The sequence below is a fragment of the Rhinichthys klamathensis genome, unplaced genomic scaffold (assembly GCF_029890125.1).
Source record: "Rhinichthys klamathensis goyatoka isolate OS25496 unplaced genomic scaffold, OSU_Roscu_1.1 h1tg000121l_1, whole genome shotgun sequence".
Lineage (NCBI taxonomy): Eukaryota > Metazoa > Chordata > Actinopteri > Cypriniformes > Leuciscidae > Rhinichthys > Rhinichthys klamathensis.
In genome coordinates, this window is record NW_026606658.1 from 2,682,200 (window position 1) to 2,703,212 (window position 21,013).

Genomic DNA, 21,013 nt, shown 5'->3' on the forward strand with positions numbered 1-21,013 from the left:
CAGTAAACTAAATAAAAACTTTGTTCATGTTAATGTACCACAGCATTTTTGTTAATAGTAGACGAGCTGAATTGTACACAATTAATGTTTCCATTAAAACTGAAGACTAGCCATACAGGACTCATCGTTCAAAGCATGTGATATTTTGTACTGACCTACCAATCAGATCATGTTACATTTTGTCTTTTGATACCAACCCACCTGCTCTCCTCAATTGGAATTTCAGTAGTTCAACATTCTTGAAAGAAGTGCTAAATATTACAAGCACGCATAGACTCACACACACAAGCACACTTATTTATGCAACTCATTCCATGTACATTCCATGTTACGATCCAAAACAACTGAACAAAACAGACACACATACTGTAAATGAGATTTAGTTAAACAAGTGCCAAAGTGGCTTTTGTGTTGTACAAAGTCAAGCCATACAGCACTGATTTTGACATGTTCTTTGTTTAAAATTCCAATAGAATATTTCTGATCATAAAAAGGTTGTTTGAGGGAGATCAAAACACTTGAGCACAGAGTCAAAAGTCTATAGTTTAAAAGACTATTTACAATCTGCAGTTCTCTTAGGCTATGGAATAGTCCGAGTCTTGGCAACAACGCCAGCAGCCTGGATAACACGGTAGCGTTCTCGGAGGTTGCGGCGTCGAACATGCTCATTGGTGATTTCCAGTACGTTTGCTACAGGAAACCAGCCTTTCTGTCCATCGGATAAACGGATCCCCTCATACCATCCTATGGAAGGCAAGAAGAGATAAGATGAATGAACAAAAAACAAAGTTGGAACACATTTAAACATGTCAGATGCGCTTCTAATGAATGGAAGGTATAGTGTGACCAGGCCCGCATTAAGAACACAGGGCTATAGCAAACCCAAGGGCCCCCTTCATAGTAGCCTATCTTGGTGCCACTACCGCAGAAATAATTCGTATTTTTTGTTAAAAATCATATCTTTAACACACACACACAGAGAGATACAATGTATTGCATCTCAATATAAAATAAAAAAATATTCCAGGCTACAACACATTAAGAGCATAAATGCATTAAAGGGATAGTTCACCCAAAAATGAAATTTAGCTCATGATTTACTCACCCTCAAGTCACCCTAGGTGTATATGACATTCTTCTTTCAGATGAACACAACTGAGTTATATTAAAAATGTCCTGGCTCTTCCAAGCTTTATAATGGCAGTGAATGGACGTTTCTGTTTTGAAGTCCATAAAAGGGGTGCTGGGGGCGATTAATGAGAAGAATATTCATATTTAACACATTACAAAGTAAACTTCCAGCTTCTGGCCAAACGGCCATACGCAGTCTACTTAAGCCTACAGCGCAACTTACCCAACTTGTGATGTCGGAAGTAGCGTAGTGCATCATTACTCGTATAAGTTGCGCTTAGACTTAAGTGGAATCCGTATGTTCGTTTGGCAGGAAGCTAGTTTTACTTTGTGTAAGAAAAATATCCATATTTAAAACTTTATAAAGTCATCGCTTCGCTTCAGAAGGCCTTTATTAACCCCCCGGAGCCGTGTGGAGTTTGTTTATGATGGATAGATGCACTTTTATGGACTTCAAAACAGAAACAGCAATTCACTGCCATTATACTCACTAATTATTCACTGCCATTGGGGCGGCAGTGGCTCAGTGGTTCATGTAGGTTGTCTACAATCCCCGGTTCCACTTGACCAAGTGTCGAGGTGTCCATGAGCAAGACACCTAACCCCAGCTGCTCCCGACGAGCTGGATGCCGCCTTGCATGGCTGACACCACCATCGGTGTATGAATGAGTGAGTGAATGGGTGAATGTGAGGCAAAAAATGTAAAGCGCTTTGGTGGCCATTGGGTCTGTGAAAGCGCTATATAAATGCAGTCCATTTATCCATTTACCATTATAAAGCTTGGAAGAGCCAGGACATTTTTTTAATATAACTCCGATTGTATTCGTCTGAAAGAATAATGTCATATACACCTAGGATAACATGAGGGTGAGTAAATTGTGGGTTATTTTTCATTTTTGGGTAAACAACTATCCCCTTTAACACCAGATATGGTCAAAGCAAACTGGTTTCAAACAGAAACAACTTTTAGACATATGTTTGCTTTAAGGTGTTTACTTTAAATAGTTTCAAGGTCTTCTTTCTGTCCTTAGAAGAGGAGAATCATCAGGGCTGGAATGGGGCTAAAATTCAGCCCATTCAGCCACTTGTTTCCCCATTTATGTTTTGCTGGGGTAAGGGCCTTTAAATTGGAATAAATAAATAAATTAATGAATAAATAAGGACAGAAACAAATAATAGATATGTTTGAAAATACTGCATAATTAATGTACTATAATAATATACTGCCTAACCCTATTGTTACCCTATCGGCCCTGAGTGTGACGCACCTTCGTTGGTTTTGCGCACAACGTTGATGACCTCTGTGGGCTCCAGATTTAATTCATCAGATTGGTTTGCCACATACTGCTGCAAACACTGCACCTGAGGGCAATCTGACACACAAAAACAGCCATGTGATTAGAAAGAAACTGATCTGAAGAGAGAAATGAACATGATTTCCAGGAAAATCAAAGGCAAGCACTAACATGCCATGTTGCTTACATGAGTATAATCCTGAGCTGAAATAAGCACCCACTCTTACCCCAGTCTTCATATATGACTTCTTCTTGATCATTGCTGGTGCCATCGGGATTCGGGAATGCTGCCAACCACCTGTGCAGGTCAGATCTGATTGAAGGGAAAAAAGTAATGACCTATACAGCTTTAAAATCAGAATACATCCTTATATAACCCTGAAAACAATCTGAAATATTGCTACTATATTGTATATCCACTATATGAACTATATTGGGGCACCGGACCATTACACTGTAATGACGTCGCATTCTGTATACAAAGACATACAGCCTTTACAGCTGTAAAAGTTTCCAATCTTCTGGGAAGGATTTCCATAAGATTTCAGAGTGTTTCTGTGGGAATTTTTTTCCCGTTTATCCAGTAGAGCATTTGTGAGTTCAGGCACTGATGTTGAATGAGAAGGCCTGGCTCGCAACCTCCGTTCCAGTTCATCCCAAATGTGTTCGATGGGCTTGAGGTCAGTGCTCTGTGTGGGTCAGTCAATTTCTTCCACACCAGACTCATCCAACCATGTCTTTACAGATCTTGCTTTGTGCACTAGGGCACGGTCACGCTGGAATAGAAAAGGGACTTCCCCAAACTGTTCCCACAAAGTTGGAAGCATAGCATTGTCTAAAAAGTCTTGGTAAGCAGAAGCATTAAGATTTCCTTTCACTAATAGTAAGGAGACTAGCCCAAACCCTGAAAAACAGCCCCACACCATTATCCCTCCTCCACTAAACTCTAAAGTTGGCCCAATGCAGTCAGTAAGGTTCTCCTGGCATCCGCCAAACCCAGACTCGCCCAACAGAGAAGCGTGATTAATCACTCCACAGAACAGGTTTCCACTGCTCCAGAGTCCAGTGGCACCGTGCTTTACACCACTGCATCTGACGCTTGGCATTGTACTTGGTAATGAGAGGCCCGGCCATGGAAACCCATTCCATGAAGCTCCCGCCGCACAATTTTTGCGCTGATATTAATGGCAGTGGAAGTTTCAAACTCTTCAGCTATGGAATCAGCAGTTGATTGTTGAATATCTAGCAAGGATTACATTTCTGACTTATTGCAAAGGTGGCATCCTATCACCAGTACCATGCTTGGATTTACTGAGCTCTTCAGACTGACCGTTTTTTCCACAAATGTTTGTAAATGCAGACTGCATGGATAGGTGCTTGATTTTATACACCTGTGGCAATAGGTCTAATTGAAACATTGAATAATTGAATAACTGTTATAACTTAATTTAATAATTAAAATGTGTGGTGATAATACTATTGTTTATATGGTGTTTATATAGTGAGAGAAAGAGAGAAGGAAAAAAGTCATATTGAATGGATGGTTCTTTATGCCTTCTTGATACACATATTTATTTTTAAAATGACTTATTAGATGTTTGTTATTTTGTAAGAAATGAATACCTTAATTCACCAAGAACATTAAATTGAGCAAAAGTGACAGTAAAGACATTTTTAATTTTACAAACGATTTCTATTCTAATAGAAAATGTTCTATCCATCAAAGAATCCTGACATTTTTTAAACAGCTGTTTTTAACATTGATTATAATAATAAAAAAAATGTTGCTTGAGCAACAAATCAGCATATTAAAATGATTTCTGAAGGATCATGTGGCACTGAAGACTAGAGTCATGGGGATATTTGAACATATTCAAATATTTTTTAATAAATAATTTTTATATTACTGTTTTACTGTCTTTTTGATCAAATAAATGTAGCCTTGGTAAGCATGTGTTCACTACCCCAACAGTAGTGTACTGTGCAAAATACCACCAGAAAATGACTTCTCTTAAAAACGAGCATATGGATCCAAAACAAAACAGAGCAATGAACATAAATCACGGATGAGTAAAATGAATAGCATATGGTTGATTTATAATTCCACGCACTGTGTGGGAGCTTTCATAACTCTCTCCATCAGGCGTCCCTGGTGATTCTCCAGCAGGGTCAGACAGAAGCAGTGCTCCAGGCTGGGGACAGCTGTGTCCTCCCCAAAAGGCTTCACTTGGACCAGGGAGCGATGCGCATGATCAAGCACTACATACCGCTCAGAACTGCAGCACAGAGAAAGAGAGGTAGAAATAAATGAGTAAAGTCTGATTCAGAAACAACGGGATTAATTAAACATCCACGGTAAATGGAAACAGGTGTGTTACTTTTTGTAAAGGATAATAAATGGAATGTAATTATCATGCAGTGTTTTGTAATCCTCAAAAAAAACAGAGTAAAGCCATAACACAGACAGGTTTTTCAGCTTTCTACCTTTTCTTGCTTGCAATGACAAGCAGATCGTTGAAGAGAAAGAGGTAGACCAGGCTGAATTTTGTGCGGAGGTTCAAGAAAGTTCCTCCTCTGTTTATTTCCTGCACCTCTCCTCGTTTCTCCAAGTAACGTGTTTGAGATATAATTGGCACTGCCTGAATAAATGATTCAAAGATGAGGCAATATTTAAACAAATAAATATATAGACAAATAAATATTCTATATAGAAAATATTCTAAATAAATATTTTATGCAAAAAGGATTTTAAAACATTTAAAAAAAATTAATGGCTTGATTAAAAAAGGCACTATTTGACGACACTATTGAAAAGTAATTAGTGTGACACTGATCATGTGACATTCTCAAATCATGCTGGATTACATCAGGCCTTGCAATTCTAAAATTCGTGTTAATTCAACTTTTGACTCAATTTGTTAAAATGAGATTATTACAAATGATAATCTCATCTTTACAAATGATAAAGGCATTTTCACTAGTGGTCTCATAATTTCATAACTGCAATTGTTATCATTAATATATAACATTAATCAGTATAGCTCACCTTTAATTTGTCAAACTCCAGAATACCATTAATCTGAATCAGTTCCTCCATCTGCTTCATTTTTCCAACTTGAGTATTACATTCTTCAATGATCTGTGAGGATGTGCGTGACAAGTTATTTGAGATCACATCTGACAACATTCAAAATATGTTAAAAACATAAACAATACGCAGCTATAACAAAACATTCTGTCCATGCAGATGAATGAATCTGCATGCATAATAACATTACAGACATATTAAACATGACCTATTTTGGTTCTTTCATGAAAATGGAAGAAAATAAACGAGAGACTCAATGTTCTTTATTTCTCTAATGCTATAAAATGCTATAAAATCCACCTTGTTAGTTATCTTTGACTTCATAAAAAATATGGCAGGCTTATATAATCTGAACCATAATTTCTAGTGACCTGACCCGCATTTAACCTTGTGTTCCACTCTCTCCCCCTCTTTCTCGCTCACGTTTCCTTTTATCTTCCTCTCTAATAGGCTATATTGGGAACAATGAGGTCTAGTTTGATCATGGAACAATGTGCTAAAGTGATTTTATAATGAGAGGAAAAAACAGGGTCCATCATTTAATGTGATCTTGGGATGTTTACCTTAGACACAGAGTCATGAGCTTTTGATGCAGTTTGTTCCTTATCCGCCCCAACAGCCGTTCTCTTCAGGATGTTCTGATGAAAAAAAGCCATTTTTAAAAATCTAGATTGCGTTCATTTTACCTCGATCACTTTAAGATAACTCTGCTTGATTATAATGATCCTACCTACGTGGAGAAAGAAACAAAACAAAAAAACACACCCTAAAACCAACAGAAATTGGTTTAGTGAAGAAGAATTCCAATATACACTATCTTTTAGAAGTTTGGGGTCAGTAAGATTTTTTTTATGTTTTAAAAGAAGTCTTTTATGCTCATTAATGCTCTATTTGATCAAAAACATGGTTAAAAAATTGGAAATATTATTGCAATTTAAAATATTTATTTTCTATTTTAATATATTTGAAATGTAAATTATTCCTGTGATGGCAAAGCTGAATTTTCAGCATCATTACACCAGTCTTCAGTCAATATGCTGATTTGCTGCTCAAGAAACATTTATTATTACTATCTAATCTACCGGTATGTTGAAAATGTGTAGTGCTGCTTAATATTTTTGTGGAAACTGTAATACATTTTTTTTTCTGGATTATTCGGTGCATAGAAATTTCAAAAGAAACAGCATTCATTTGAAACAGCTGATTTGAAATATTTTGATGGTGATAATGGTGAGAGAACATTGTGCTTGGTATGTTTTTCGTCCCAACCAAACTTGGGTCTTCAGCCAACAAAGTTAAAATCCCGTCTGGCTAGCGCGCTTTCCATAATGTTTACGCATTAGGTCAGTAGGTGGTCTTCTTGCGGCTGTTCGAATGCATTGATTAGACACTACGAATCCGGGTGAAAACATTTTAACGGCATTTAAATTTGACGGAAGCAAAGAGACCAGTCCATGGACCCTCCCCTCGAAGTAATCAGGATAGAAGTGGTCGAAAGTGGACAAACGAGATGGATTAAAATGCCAGGTGTAAGTGTGTCTCCCTCGTCCACTTCTGATCCTATAGAGCAAAACGTATCTTAACACCAGGTGGAAATAGGGCCTTCGACTACCACTGGACGTGGTCGAGAGTGGACAAGCTCAAAACCTTTTAAACCCCGTTTACTCCTGTATTTACAGTCGTTCACTTGTGATCCGATTGACCAAATTGCATCTTAATACCAGAAGTAAACAGAGCCTATGTGAATTATTCACCCACCTCGATGAGCATTTTAATGCGTGTGATTCGCTGGAAGGGCAGCAACAGGAAGGACATGAAGGGCAGTCGTTGACACTTGGGCGACTCCTGCAGTCGTGTGATAACGCTCGCAAACTGAGTGTTAGTTTGCCTGTGATAGATATTAGGCAAAAGAATAAGTGAGTGATTTAAACATTTAAATGGATGAGAACAAATGAAATAGTTTGAAATGCCCTCGCTTATGTGTGTTGACGTACGAGTTTCTTACATTAGATTACTGTAGGTCTTTTCCTGATAAATCTGATTTCGAACATAGTCAATATATGCAGGGAAATGATGTTGGGAATGATAGTGGATGATATCACAGATGTCAGAAATGTTAATGCTCTCATCTAGACGTTCCTCCAGGTCCTTCAGAAACCTGCGGAAAAAAATGTCAAGACAATTGGTATTTACGAATGGATGTTTGTGACTGCTGTATAGTATCTTGTTTCACAGGCTACACTGCATTACAGGAGCATTAGACTATTAATTGATGCATTTATCCTGAGAGTTCATATTTAATCGTTTCTACTTGAATTAATTTAATTAATATCAAACACTGCTGCCTTAGCAAATTCTGATGGGCAACACCTGGCAAATGCATTTCGCAAATATAGTCTTTGGGGTTCATGTAAACAAACAAAACTAATTTGTGGGGATCAGGCAGTGCTGTTTCAGCAAATCTAAACTGTAAATGTCTTCATTTCACACACACAGGCACTCACCTCTCGCTGACCTCTTGGATGCGCAGGATGTTTGAGAAGAGGGTTTTTTTGTCCATGATAATGAGAGTTTCATTCAAGTCACTTGACTCCATAAAATGCTCCGTTAACACACGCAGAGAGCGCAAATATGACATTTCTGATGTAATCACCTCAAACATGCTCTGGACACAGAAAATGGAAACATATAAATGTTGTTTAAATGCAATTTAGTCTTTCTCAACAAAATGTGAAATCTTGATTGCTCCGTTTTTTTTTACATTCACTCTTATTATCTACTTTGTTGTTATTCTTTGTTATTATCATCTTCTTTATTCTTTATTACACTTATAATGTGGGCACGCTGTCTAATTCTGGTCACATTTAATCTTAAAATCAAAAGAAACAAATATTTCCGTAACAATTCAGAACATTACCCCTATATATATATATATATATATATATATATATATATATATATTAGGGCTGTCAAATGATTAATCGTGATTAATCACATCCAAAATAAGTTTTTTTTTTACATAATATATGTGGGTGCACTGTGTATAATTATTTTATATATATAAATACACACACATGCTTGTATATATTTAAGAAATATTTTCATGTATATACTGTATATAGATTTATATATAATTTATATTATATATAAATATTTTATATATAAATAATATTTTTTTTCTTAAATATACATGCATGTGTGTGTATTTATATATACAAAATAATTATACACAGTGCACCCACATATATTATGTAAAAAAAACTTTTATTTTGGATGTGATTAATCGTGATTAATCATTTGACAGCCCTAATATATATATATATATATAGAGAGAGAGAGAGAGAGAGAGAATATATATATACAGTATATGTATATATTATATTCAGCTCCCTACTTCCAGAACTTCCTTTCCCATCATTTCCATCCTGTCTTACTTCTCTTTTTCGTTCGAATCACATTTTCCATATTTCCAAACACAATTCTTCCATAATCCGTAATCATAACCTCAAAACTCAGCACTTGCTCTTCCCAGAAGTGCGTGTTCTTCTCTGAGTTTTATAGCACATTCATTGAGGATTTCTGCTCACCTCTTGATACTTGCACTCCTCTGGGCTTAGGGTTTGCAGGACACCACTGTCTCGTACCGCTGGCAGGTCTCGCCATAAATTGCTCTGCTTTAGAATTGGAATGTTAGTGGATTTGGAACCTTTCTCTCCTTTTTCTGGGCTGGCTGTGAGCTGTGTGTCCATCCGGAAGTCTAAGCTGGTCTTACTGATGTTGCGACACACTGTCCTCCTGATCTCCTTGTGTATAAATGTTTCTGTGTAAAACTGATACAGCTCTGCAAGGGTCACAAAATATGGCATTAAATTGTAGGTGAAGACATCATTTATTCTTTGTTTTATTGGACTGTACAATTTCTCAATAGTGTTTTTTTACTGTAAACATGCATGAGGTCTATCTTTCAACATTTTCAATTTAAATTGATGATGTATTAAATCTGAAAAAAATGATACCCTCAGACATCCCATCTTCCAAGTCAAGAGACTGTTTGCGACGTGGGATGACTCGTGGAGGCCTGGAGTTGGAAGACAGAGATTGAGTTACACACAAAGTAAAGACAAATATGTGTAAAGACAAAGTAAAAACAGCTGTGTCACTACAATATTAAAGCTTAAGAGAGCAGAAACTGTTTGAGGGATGAAAGGTAAAGAAAATACTTCTCATTGGATCCACATTTTTCCCCATCAGCCCCTTCACTGTCATTTTCATCTGTTGAAGAAACAATGAAGTATCATAAAACAGACACTAAATTCACTTAATAAAAGGCTGCAAACACCTTCTTTACTTCTGTATGATGAAGCATTTCTGAGTGAAACAGGATATTCAAAGAGAACAAATAAAATGTAACAGGACTTGATTTTATCGATCAGGATTGAAAAGTGGGCGTTGAAAGAATTTGTTCTGAAGAAGAAAGTCAGTCATACAGGCGTGGAAACAAAAACTAAAATAATTTTTTTTAAATTGTTTTAGTTAACAGAAATAAAGTTGAAATTCAATTAAATATAAATATTAGATTAAAAAAGCTTAAAAACCTAATATGAAAATGACAAATATAACTAACTGAAATAAAATTAATTCAAATTGAAGTGCTAAAATTGCTAAAGCTGATATAGAAATAAATTAAAGCTAAATAGAAATATTTAAATAATAATAATAAAAATGCCACAAGCAGATAACAAAATAACGAAAGCTTTGAAAATGAAAAATATATTAAAAAAGCTCAGCTCATTCAAAATACTATATAATGTATACTAACAGTACATAATACTAAAACAAGACTGTTTGGAACAACATTAGTGTTTATGACATATTTTTTTATTTATCCCTTGAATAGAGGTCTATTTTGATTTCATGCCGACTTTCAATGTTTTTCTGTACCTATAGACTTGAGAGAATAACTGCTGAGGCGTCTTCCGTTCTCATAGGTCTTGGCTGGTGGTGGTGGCGGAGTTCTTTGTAGTCGAGGACTGCCAGGTGGGCTGCATTTGTTGAAGGGCTGCAGAGGCTGAATAATGCGAGGCGGACACCTGTTTTCTAAAGGCATTCTGGGAGGAACGGCTGGAGGGGTGTCCTTGCTTGTTACAGTGTCCGGCCCCTTTTGAGGTCTAGGTGGAGTGACCACCTCCAGGCTAATGTCATAAATGGACTCCTCCGGCACCGCCAAAGACTGGGCTTTGGAGACGTTTGGAGGAGTCTGGGGAAATGTGACAACAGAGGCGATCAATGTCGGAGGTCCAGGGTCTGATTTCCTCCTCAGCTGCTGCTCTATTAGGTTACGAGCCTCCAGAAACTTGTCTTTTTTAATTTGCGGTTCCTCGTTCTTGTTCTCACCTTTAGGTAATGGCTCACTTAAAGACTCTGCTTCCTTATTTGACCTTATTTCTTCGTTCTCGTCCTCTCCTGCTCTTTCATTCGGATCCTCCGTGTCACTGAATTCGATCTCTTCATCCTCACCCTCATCCTCATCTTCCTCACTTATTGGCACCCACACAAGCTTCATGCCAGGCCTCTGCAGGTGACACGCACAGCCGCAGTTCTTCTCACACTGATGCTCTGGAACAGGGCTAGAATCCTGATCTGCTCGCAGTTTGCCGCCTTCTTTTCCATCGGGAGCTAGAGGAGGACATGGATTATGGTCAGGGTTAGGCTTTCCTGCAAATTCCAACATGAAGTTGGGTCAAAAACATGATACTAATTTGTCCAATCGCACGTCCTGATTTTGCAGAGTTAGTCGCGTTCCTGGGTCAACATATTTTGTTGATCCTGGAACAACATTCCTGTCGGAAAATTCAATCCTAACCATATCCCTACCCCTGAACCTAACTCTACCTAAAATCAGAGGGAAATTATATATGAATAACACTGATGTAGAAGCACCTAAACCTGGTTTGAAAGCCTAAACTTGACATAAACTGTAAACTTGTCCCTCAAATCTGATTGGTTGATTGGAATGTTTATCCAGGATCAACAAAGATGTTGATCCAAGAACATGTACTTGGTGAAATCAGGTTCAGCTGTCCAATCAATTAATTGTTTTCAAAAGTACATTAAAAATGCAATTCATAGTGCGTGACACTTCACACAGGGAAGTTTTTGTTATCCGTTATGCACATTTGGGTTTTATGTTACATCTTCTGTTGTTTAATGAATGTTCATTGGATTATTTTAGTGTCATGTCATGTGTGTTACCACCATGATGGTGTTCTGTGTTTGCGTGAATGACTTCAGCTAGCTTGTGGAAAGGCTACTTGTGATGAACTTCTTAATGATTCTTCATGTGGCTTCCTCTATTAACACCTTATGGTGGTTGTCAGCATACGTAAAAACCTGCAAAATATATTTTAATAGCAGTGTGCGTTGTTGGATTTACCGCTTTAAATTGCAATTTTCTTGTTTGTAAATCACAGTTTTATACTGTAAAATGTACAGGTTGTTCTGTAAATATGTTTAAATTCATGTTAAATTAATTATGTTTAATTCAGTAAGATTTGTATATGCAATATAAAAAATACTAACGTGCCTATTACAATTAATGGCAAAAGGAATGTTTGGAAATGTTAACTGATATTTCCTACTTACACACTACAGCAAAAGAAAAAATAACTGGCTTAAAACCTTTTTTTTTTTTTTTTGAAAATACTAACGTACCTATTGCACAGTACTGTATATCCTCTGAAGCAGGTTAGTTCAGGTCATAAAATGCTTTGTGGTGCGACACGGCAAAAAAAGGATGGTATAGACCTTAGTCAGGGTAGCGCCAAATTGAATTTTTGACAGGAATGAATTCGAGACTGTGAGGGATAGAATAATGGATTTTACTGCTGTTTAACAACATACCAATTGACGAAACGTCTTTCTGAAGAAAAAAAAACTTTCAATAGACAAAAACCTCCATAAAACAGTTTTAAAGGTTGTGAGCTGTGAAAAATGTGTGATCTAGGACCTTTATACAGTGCGTGCCATTGTAAAGACTGTACGTCTATCCCTCACAGCCTCATTTTCATCTACTAAATTCAATATGGCGTCTAACCTGACTAAGGTCTATTTATGAATTAAGGCAAGATACTACAGGCAAAAAGCACTGGTCAATTTCGGGATAATGCTTCCAAAACATCTCTTCTTTCAGTCTACTGGAAATAAAACATCCAAAACACACATTTAAGTGTTTATTACACAATTGTTTTGTTTTTTTCTCATGCACTAAATTGTTTTTTTCTGGCTGTTAACAGTATTTTCTGATTTATGGACTGGTAAAAACAGATATCCAAAATCCCTTCAGTAAATTATAGTAAAAAAAAAAACTTTAACTCTGGTATATCAACAAAATGAACAATCATTTTTTTAACCTGGCTTTATCCAATGTTCAGATTTCTGTTCTGGACATATATGCAAACAAGTGTGTTTTTAATCATACAATACCTCATTTGCACATTTAAAAAAAATTTTTTACTTGTAATAAAAATGTAATGTCTTAATGTTCAATGATTATTGACTGGAGAAGTATGGTGATATCTATTAGTTAATAAAGTACATTTGACCATATTCTGATCTACAAGCCTTACTAGCACCACGACTGTATGTCACTGGAATACTCTAAATTCTGATACTCTAATTCTGGTCGTTCCAGAAAGGCTTCATATCCTCCAGGGTTTTAAAGATATTTGATTACCACCTCTTTTTGATCCCTTCTTCTGCTTTGATTCTTCCACCTTTGAGCTTGCCGTTATCAGTGCCGTCAACTTCTGTATGGAACCTTTGCGCTGTGTCTGTCCCTCCTGCCCTTCCTTAGCCCGCAGCTCTTCAAGAGCCTCAAATACATTTTGCTTGATCTTCCCAAATGCTAGTTTTAGCCCTTCTGCCATTTCACTACACCGGTGACTGACCTGCTATAGAAACTCTCTCTCTTGGAAACTGAACTAGTTGAACGCGTATGTCAGGTAAGGCTGGGAGTGGTTTATTACCCCAATTATCACATAAAGGCCACTTTGCATGTTAATTCTTAGCCTCCAAGTCACACTAGCTCAGTTAACATAATTGTCCATGTAAAAGAGTTTTATGAACAATACATTACATTTTCAGATGATGTCCAACAGGAATGTTAAGGAAGTAAAACCAAAAGAAGGTCAAGTTTTTCTCTATATGGCTCTTAAACTTGTCCTGGGAGTGTTCAGGGCACATTCTCTCAGTATTAAATCCAAAACAAAAGGCTGACATCTATAATTGAATCAGTCTTACTAACAATATGTATATATTAATATTTTATGTCAAATATACACTACCGTTCAAAAGTTTGGGGTCGGTACGATTTTAAATACTTTTAAAAGAATTATCTTCTGCTAACCATGGCTGCGCTTATTTGATTAAAAATACAACAAAAATCAGTTATAGTATTAAATATTATTCCAGTGTAAATCAGCTGTTTTCTGTGTGAATATATAGTAAAGTGTAATTTATTCCTGTGATCAAAGCTGAATTTTCAGCATCACCAGTGTCAGTGTCTTCAGTGTCAAATGATCCTTCACAAATCAGTATAATATGAGGATTTGATGCTCAAGAAACATTTATTATTATTGTTATCAATGTTGAAACAGTTGTTGGTCTGTCAGTTGTACAGTTTTTTTTTGTTTTTTTTTGGATTCTTTGATGAATAGGAAGTTCAAAAGAACAGCATTTGTTTGAAATAGAATCTTTTGTAACATTATACATGTCTTTACTGTCCTTGATAAATAAAAGTATTGATTTCTTTCCTCCAAAAAATAAAAATAAAATTCTCACTGACCCCAAACTTTTGAACGGTAGTGTATATGCAATCCTGATCATAATTATCCAATAATTTTTTTTTTTTTTACGTTTTTGTCTTATGCTTACAAAGACTGCATTTATTTGATAAAAAATACAGTAAAAATATATATACAGTAAAAATAAATACAGTAAAAATAAATACAGTAAAAATAAATACGGTAAAAATAAATACTATTGTTAAATATTATTATCATTTTAAGAAACTATTTTCTATTTTAATATATTTAAAAAGTCCTTTGTTCCTGTGATGACAGGCTGAATTTTTAGCATCATTACTCCAGTCTTCAGTGTCACATGATCTTTCAGAAATCATTATAATATGCTGATTTGCTGCTCACGAAACATTTATTTTTATTATTATTAGTTTAAAACAGTTTTGCAATGATACATTTTTTCACTTTTTGTGGAAACAGTGATTTTTTTTAAGATAGAATATTTTTTGTAACAATGCAAAAGTCTTTGCTGTTCCTTTTTTTTAATCAGTTTAATGAGCTTAATGAGTTTTGCATCAGATGCCAGACTTATCATTCTTTTGTTCCAGAAATCAGGGTTTCCACCAAAAATAACTATATATAAACACCATTAGGGTAGTATTCAAATTACTTAAACCATGATGCAAGATTTTAGTCATACTGTTCATCCCTAATATGTATTGTGAAAAATACACTATACAAATAAAGGCTTGACTTCAAAGTGTTTGCATACAGTTGCATATAGTTTCCATATGCAACAAATCCCACCATATTCTGCAGTTCACTGAGTCAGGAATGTCACAAACATTTTCTGCAATACATTTCAATCAATTAGATATATACACTACTGTTCAATAGGTCATAAGATTAATGCAATTAATACTTTTATTTAGCAAGGTCAAGGATACGTTCAATTTTAATCAAATAAATGCAGCCTTGGTGAGCATAAGCAAAAGACATTTACAAATCTCATCTACCCCAAACTTTTAAATGGTAATGTAGATTTAATGTAATTGTTTCCAAGGGGGGTTCTTTTATCCGCTACACCCCATCTGTCTGTGTGTTCAGCAGACAACACACACACACACTATAATCCCACTGACTGACCAAACAACAACCAAGAAAATTACCTCCGATGTGCCTGAATCATGGTTCGGTGAATTAAAAAACTAAACGAAAAGTACAAGAAAGTTGGAGTTTTAATTAGAAATAGAAAACTGACTTGAGCACTACTGTATGTAACACAAATAGCTTGCATTTCTGAAATGTGTCACACACACACAAAGCTTTGTTGTGAAAACCAAACTAGCAATTTAGATTCCAATCTTTCCCAGATTACCAGCAACACTAACATAGAGCGGCAGAGTTTATCCTCACAACACCCACTCAGATGAAGATCAGATTAAAGCGGATTAAAATATGAGTTTAGTAGCTGCTGCCGTTAATTTAACCCCGCAAACGCTACTTGTTCTGCATGTTTGTCCTTGTCTTTATTTCTTTCTCTTTATCTAGTTTTTATGCCTCAAGGCCCGTTCACACCAAGGACGACAACTATAACGATAAAGATATAGTTCTGAAAATCGTTCTAAATGTAAAAGAATAGCAGAGTCCACACCACAACGATAAAGGTAACGGCACAGAGAAACGATATCATTGGAATCACTTTCAGAACGATTTTGTCAAGCTGATGAATAATAAAAACAATGACAGCCAATCAGAATCCACCAAACTGTAAAGAGCTCGAGCATTTAAAGCATTTCACAGCAAACAATCACAAAGAAGGTTACAATGACTATAGATGTAAATACTTTTAGGGTGCTTGAATGTTGTACCAGTAACAAAACTGCTTTATTGTTTTAGTTTGTAGCTATTTGTGGATTTCTTTGGTGCCGATGCTGATGCCAATATTTTAGAGAGAAGGGTGGCCGATACAAAGCAGATGTATATAATATCAGACTATTTAATGTAATCATAGTAAAAATAGCACAAGGATTGCAATTATATTTATTTATTTGACATAATATTTACTAAAATAATAGGAATTGAATTATTGGAAAATCTATCAATTTTAGGAATGCACGATATATCGGCCACCATATCGGTATTGTCTGATATATGTTCGCTTTTAATGTTATCGGTATCGGCCCAATAAGAAAATGTGTCTGATATATTAAAGCCGATAAATAATGGATTATTTCCTTCAGATGTGCACTGTTCGCCATGATGGTTTTGAATTGCTTGAAATATGATTGGAATCACTTCAAAAAAGTAAAATACAGTTAAGTGCAACATGTGCTGCGCAAGTCTGTCATATAAGATTTTAATGGTGAGACTTTAGTTTTTGTAATCACCAAAATATATATATAAAAGAATTATTGGTATTGGCCAAAATTGACTCATGATACACATGAACACTACACACAGTACACATGACGTGACAACGGGAACTTGGATATTGCGCAGTATAGTGTGAAGTTGCTTGCTGGTGCATGTCTAGTGACAGCCAAAGTCATCCAATTCACACGCCTTGGATCATTCGCACAGAAATCATGCAAAGAGTGTTTGTTCTTGTAGAGCGCTATTTCGTGTCAATGCGCTCTTCAGCTGTATTCGCCAAAGTTTGTGGAAATGTTTCACAGGTATTTAAAGACTTGTTTAAATGCAGATTTTCAGTATGCTGAATCACTGAAATGGATAATTAAAAAATGTCAACTATCGGTCGACCACTAACTTTGTGACTGAACTTTGAGAAAGAAAATTCCTAGAAAACAAGCATAGATATTCCACAGAAGTAGGTCAAAAGTTCCTGAAAATGAAAGTAAATCCACTGTACCTGATCGGCCTCCATTGACAGCACTCGATGTTCCTTCTTGTCTCTCTTGGCTGTCCACCTCGTCTTTCTGTCCACTGTTTTGCCTTCTCTTTGGAGGCAGAGGAGGTGCCCTGTCAGCGCTGGAGAGGGACGAACTTCTCGTTTTGCGCCTGGGCTTAATTGCAGGAGGTCTTTGTAGTCTCCGTTCTATGCTGGTGCTCTTCGCTGTATCTCCAGCTGGAATCTTAGACTCTGGCTGGCTGAATTTGTTGACTATATTTTTGACATTCCCAGAGCTCTGTAAGGCTGCTCCTTCCACGGATGAGGTGTCTGGGGTATTATTGGTGGGCTTGGTGGGAACAGGGGGTCTTTGTTTTACCTCAGGTTTCGTAGGCAGATGTGGAGACTCTTGAGTAGACATCTTAACTGGTTTTGATGTTTTAAACCAAAGCAACCTGGCCAATATGAGGCCAGGAAGCAGGGTCACCCAGTGCCTTCAATCTTCAACCTGTGGTAACAAACAATAGGCTTTACATATGACTGATGCATCTTTTTCCATCAGTTGACCAATCCCAGATCATCTGACACTGTAATGTTTTCATTAGAGATATTACAATTCTGTCTGATACTGATGAACTTATATTTATTTTTAAGTTATGGTCTATGAAGATGAAAGTCTTGATAAAACAGACGTAGCAACAGATCTTCTCTTCAATATTGTGGCATACATCAGAGTGTAACAGGTTGTCGAAAAAATATGCCATAGGTTGCGCATTGAATTTGAAACATGAACTTGCAGGGGCGGGGTTTAAGCAGGTGAAATGATTGGAGAAGTCCTGCATACATCACCGGAATAAATGGTGGTTTTCACTGGAAAGATCCAGATATGACAATTTGATTAAACATTACGAGGTCCAAAAAAATGTATAAAAGTTAGACAGATGGAGTGAATCTTCATTTCATGCCGACTTTAAGATTTATGCTATTTGTACAGTTTTGTCCAAATAAATTAAAAAACACTTAAAAACCAAAGTAGTCATTTTAAATGCTGTACGTTAATTCATTTGGACATCACTATATTGTAATATACAGAATAAAAAATTATGTTTTAACACATTTAACACTGTTATTAAATTATTAATATTTTTAAAGATTAAACATAAACATTAGATGATGGCAAAGGTAATCTAAAATGTACAAAGCATGCACATATCCAAAATTGCCAATACGATAAATTAAAGAAAAATCTGTAATATCAGCAAATAACAACATATCGTCCAACCCTAGTTTTTATTCTTTCAGTTTCATATCCCTAGGTTGTAATTGCAACCTTAGGAGAAGACAAAGTCCTTTGAACTATAAAACATTTGATGTGATGATTAACATCTAGTAACTCATTTAATAAAATAAAAAGCACAATGATCTTTGTACTAGAATTACCTCACACAGTACAGGTTCAACTGCATTGGACTTTGCTCTTACAGGCAACAGTCAGACTTTTGAATAAAATATGAGATGAACTTCCAATCAGACTGGTTCTTCTGTGAAACAGCATATTAGAAATATGCTGAAAATGTCATATTTACAATAAGAACCGTGTACTTTGACCCATTCGGATTCCAAAAGACTATCCACGTCTTAGAAATGCATGATGGGATTAAAACCACACAATTAGTGGTTTATCGTTTTATGGTTATTTCCCCCTAATGTAAAACTACACAAAACCATTTTAATAACTTAATTAGCTTAACTTTCTTGGCTTGGAATAAAACCAGTCTGAGGATATTATAAGGGAAAGGGTGTGTCAAAACGACTTCCCGTATCAACTATTCAGGTTGAACGTTGGCGTCACTGACTTCACTAGACTCTCGCCCCTCAGACAAACTCAGCAGGTCTGTCAGGTTCTTAGTGTGCTCAAATTTGATATCCTGAACATACAAAGCTCAACATTGCACAATGCTAAAAAGAAACACTTTCCCATGGGGTGAAATAGGAAGGGTTAATTAGTTACCATTAAAAGGGTGATAAGGCTTCTTAATTTTTACATCCTTCTGATATTTTAAACTACAGTAAACATCCCCTCAAACAGGACACCCAAGTATTCACTGATGGTCAGTTTTTTCCAAAAATGTGTACAAGACACTTCCCCTCCAATCTATAAACAATCTTGGGATCGGAATCCTCCACTTTCCTGTTGTGAACCTTGGATTTGCTTCCATATTCCTTAGATACACTGTTGTGATATACATCAGAAACATTTAATACACACACACACACTCACAGGCTATTTGCAACTGCCTGTATATACAACCAATAGAAGAATAGAAAAAGATTGGAAAAAATATGCTAATGAAATAATAATCATTAGTCCAAAAGTCAATACCCCTAAAATGCTGTTCACGTGACTAACAAGGATCTGCTGTGTAAACTGAATGGTGTAAATGCAACATGATGTAACCACTGAACCTGTCATTAATTTAGTATATGATATCTGACTATGGTAAACAGCACTAGGTAAGATGCAGTAGGCTACATACATGTATGCTATATTCACAGTTGAGGAGTTGATTACAAAAACTGTCTTACATAGACTACTCACCAAATGTGTCTCACTTTCTTAATCCATTATGAAAAGCGAATTGATGAAATGTGTCCAGAGTAAATTTCCTCATAAAAACAAAAACATTTGAGTCGCGTGGGGTAACTCTCACAGTGCACATGAACACATAATAGTTTCACAGACATCCATGTTAATACATTTCTTTAAAATGACAGCAACAGATCGCCACATTCCTGAGCGAACTTCATATCCGTGCGGATTTGATCAGACGTTACTTTCGTCTTTCCTCTTTTGTTGTCCTCTCCGGTAAATCCACGCGCATCTCCGGCTCTTTGTTTTCCTGCTCGTGAGCATGTGTGTAGGAACAGCCGGACAGGGACAGTGTGATTAGTGCATACCCCTCCTCCCATCCCAATTCTTTCCCATCCCATTCCTTCCTGCACAGAGCACACCCTCCTTTAGTTGCCACCCAGCGGAGAGCTCGCTCTCTCTCTCTCTCTCTCTCTCTCTCTCTCTCTCTCTCTCTCTCTCTCTCTCTCTCTCTCTCTCTCTCTCTCTCTCTCTCTCTCTCTCTCTCTCTCTCTCTCTCTCTCTCTCTCTCTCTCTCTCTGTGTGTGTGTGTGTGTGTGGTTCAGGAATACCCTATTGAACGTTATGGGGACAAAGATGGCAATATTCTAAATCATTGTCCTTGTGGGTACATGTTTGGCCCCTATGAGGAAAACCTCTTAAATATTATACCAAGTGATGTTTTTTTTTTTTTGAAAAAGTAAAAATGCAGTTTGCTGTGATGGATAGGTTTAGGGGTAGGGGATAGAATCTATGGATAGAATATACAGTTTGCACAATATGGAAATGGCCGTTTCCCATGAGCAAATCGGTTTAATAAACAAACAAAATAATAAACAGGGTATACATAGCTGTAGTTAGTGTAGTAGTTTATATAATTGCTATAAAATATTGCACATGAAGATACTATTTAGTGACTTTTTTTTAAACGACAGGCTTTAAAATTAGTTTAACACGGACATTCTCTGCCAGTCTTTTATTTTGAAAAACAGGTGGGTGCGAATGCAAATCCTGAATGTTTTGTTTTTAACCCTGCAAATACAAAACCATTTATGCCCACAATTTATAATTGTTATGTTCCACAGTCTAATCACAAATTTGACTGTTTTGTTCGTCTGAACTAGAGGAATGAGGGAAATTAAAAAAATTAATTTATAAAATGGCAATGATAATGATAATAAGTCAAATATGTAAAAAATAAGGACATATTGTATTTGTCAA

At 36.2% G+C, this 21,013-nt stretch overlaps 1 protein-coding gene across 3 annotated transcripts; it reads right to left on the reverse strand.

The window, feature by feature from the left end:
* Positions 1-364: 364 nt before the first annotated feature.
* Positions 365-20,145, reverse strand: arhgef15b (Rho guanine nucleotide exchange factor 15b). 3 transcript variants are annotated; one of them, XM_056255517.1, is made up of 16 exons: positions 19,763-20,145; positions 17,185-17,671; positions 10,456-11,190; positions 9,735-9,786; positions 9,531-9,592; positions 9,102-9,355; positions 8,019-8,179; positions 7,520-7,672; positions 7,273-7,402; positions 6,078-6,152; positions 5,473-5,565; positions 4,911-5,065; positions 4,538-4,702; positions 2,654-2,739; positions 2,400-2,504; positions 365-744 (listed from the first exon to the last, which is right to left on the reverse strand). In XM_056255517.1, exons 2-16 carry the CDS (start codon positions 17,582-17,584, stop codon positions 581-583), a joined length of 2,790 nt encoding a protein of 929 aa, XP_056111492.1. In that variant the 5' UTR covers positions 17,585-17,671; positions 19,763-20,145; the 3' UTR covers positions 365-580. The 3 variants fall into 3 exon arrangements, with proteins under 3 accessions (XP_056111492.1, XP_056111491.1, XP_056111493.1); XM_056255516.1 differs by having other exon boundaries at positions 9,531-9,598; XM_056255518.1 differs by lacking the exons at positions 17,185-17,671; positions 19,763-20,145 and adding an exon at positions 13,250-13,474 and having other exon boundaries at positions 9,531-9,598.
* Positions 20,146-21,013: the final 868 nt, after the last annotated feature.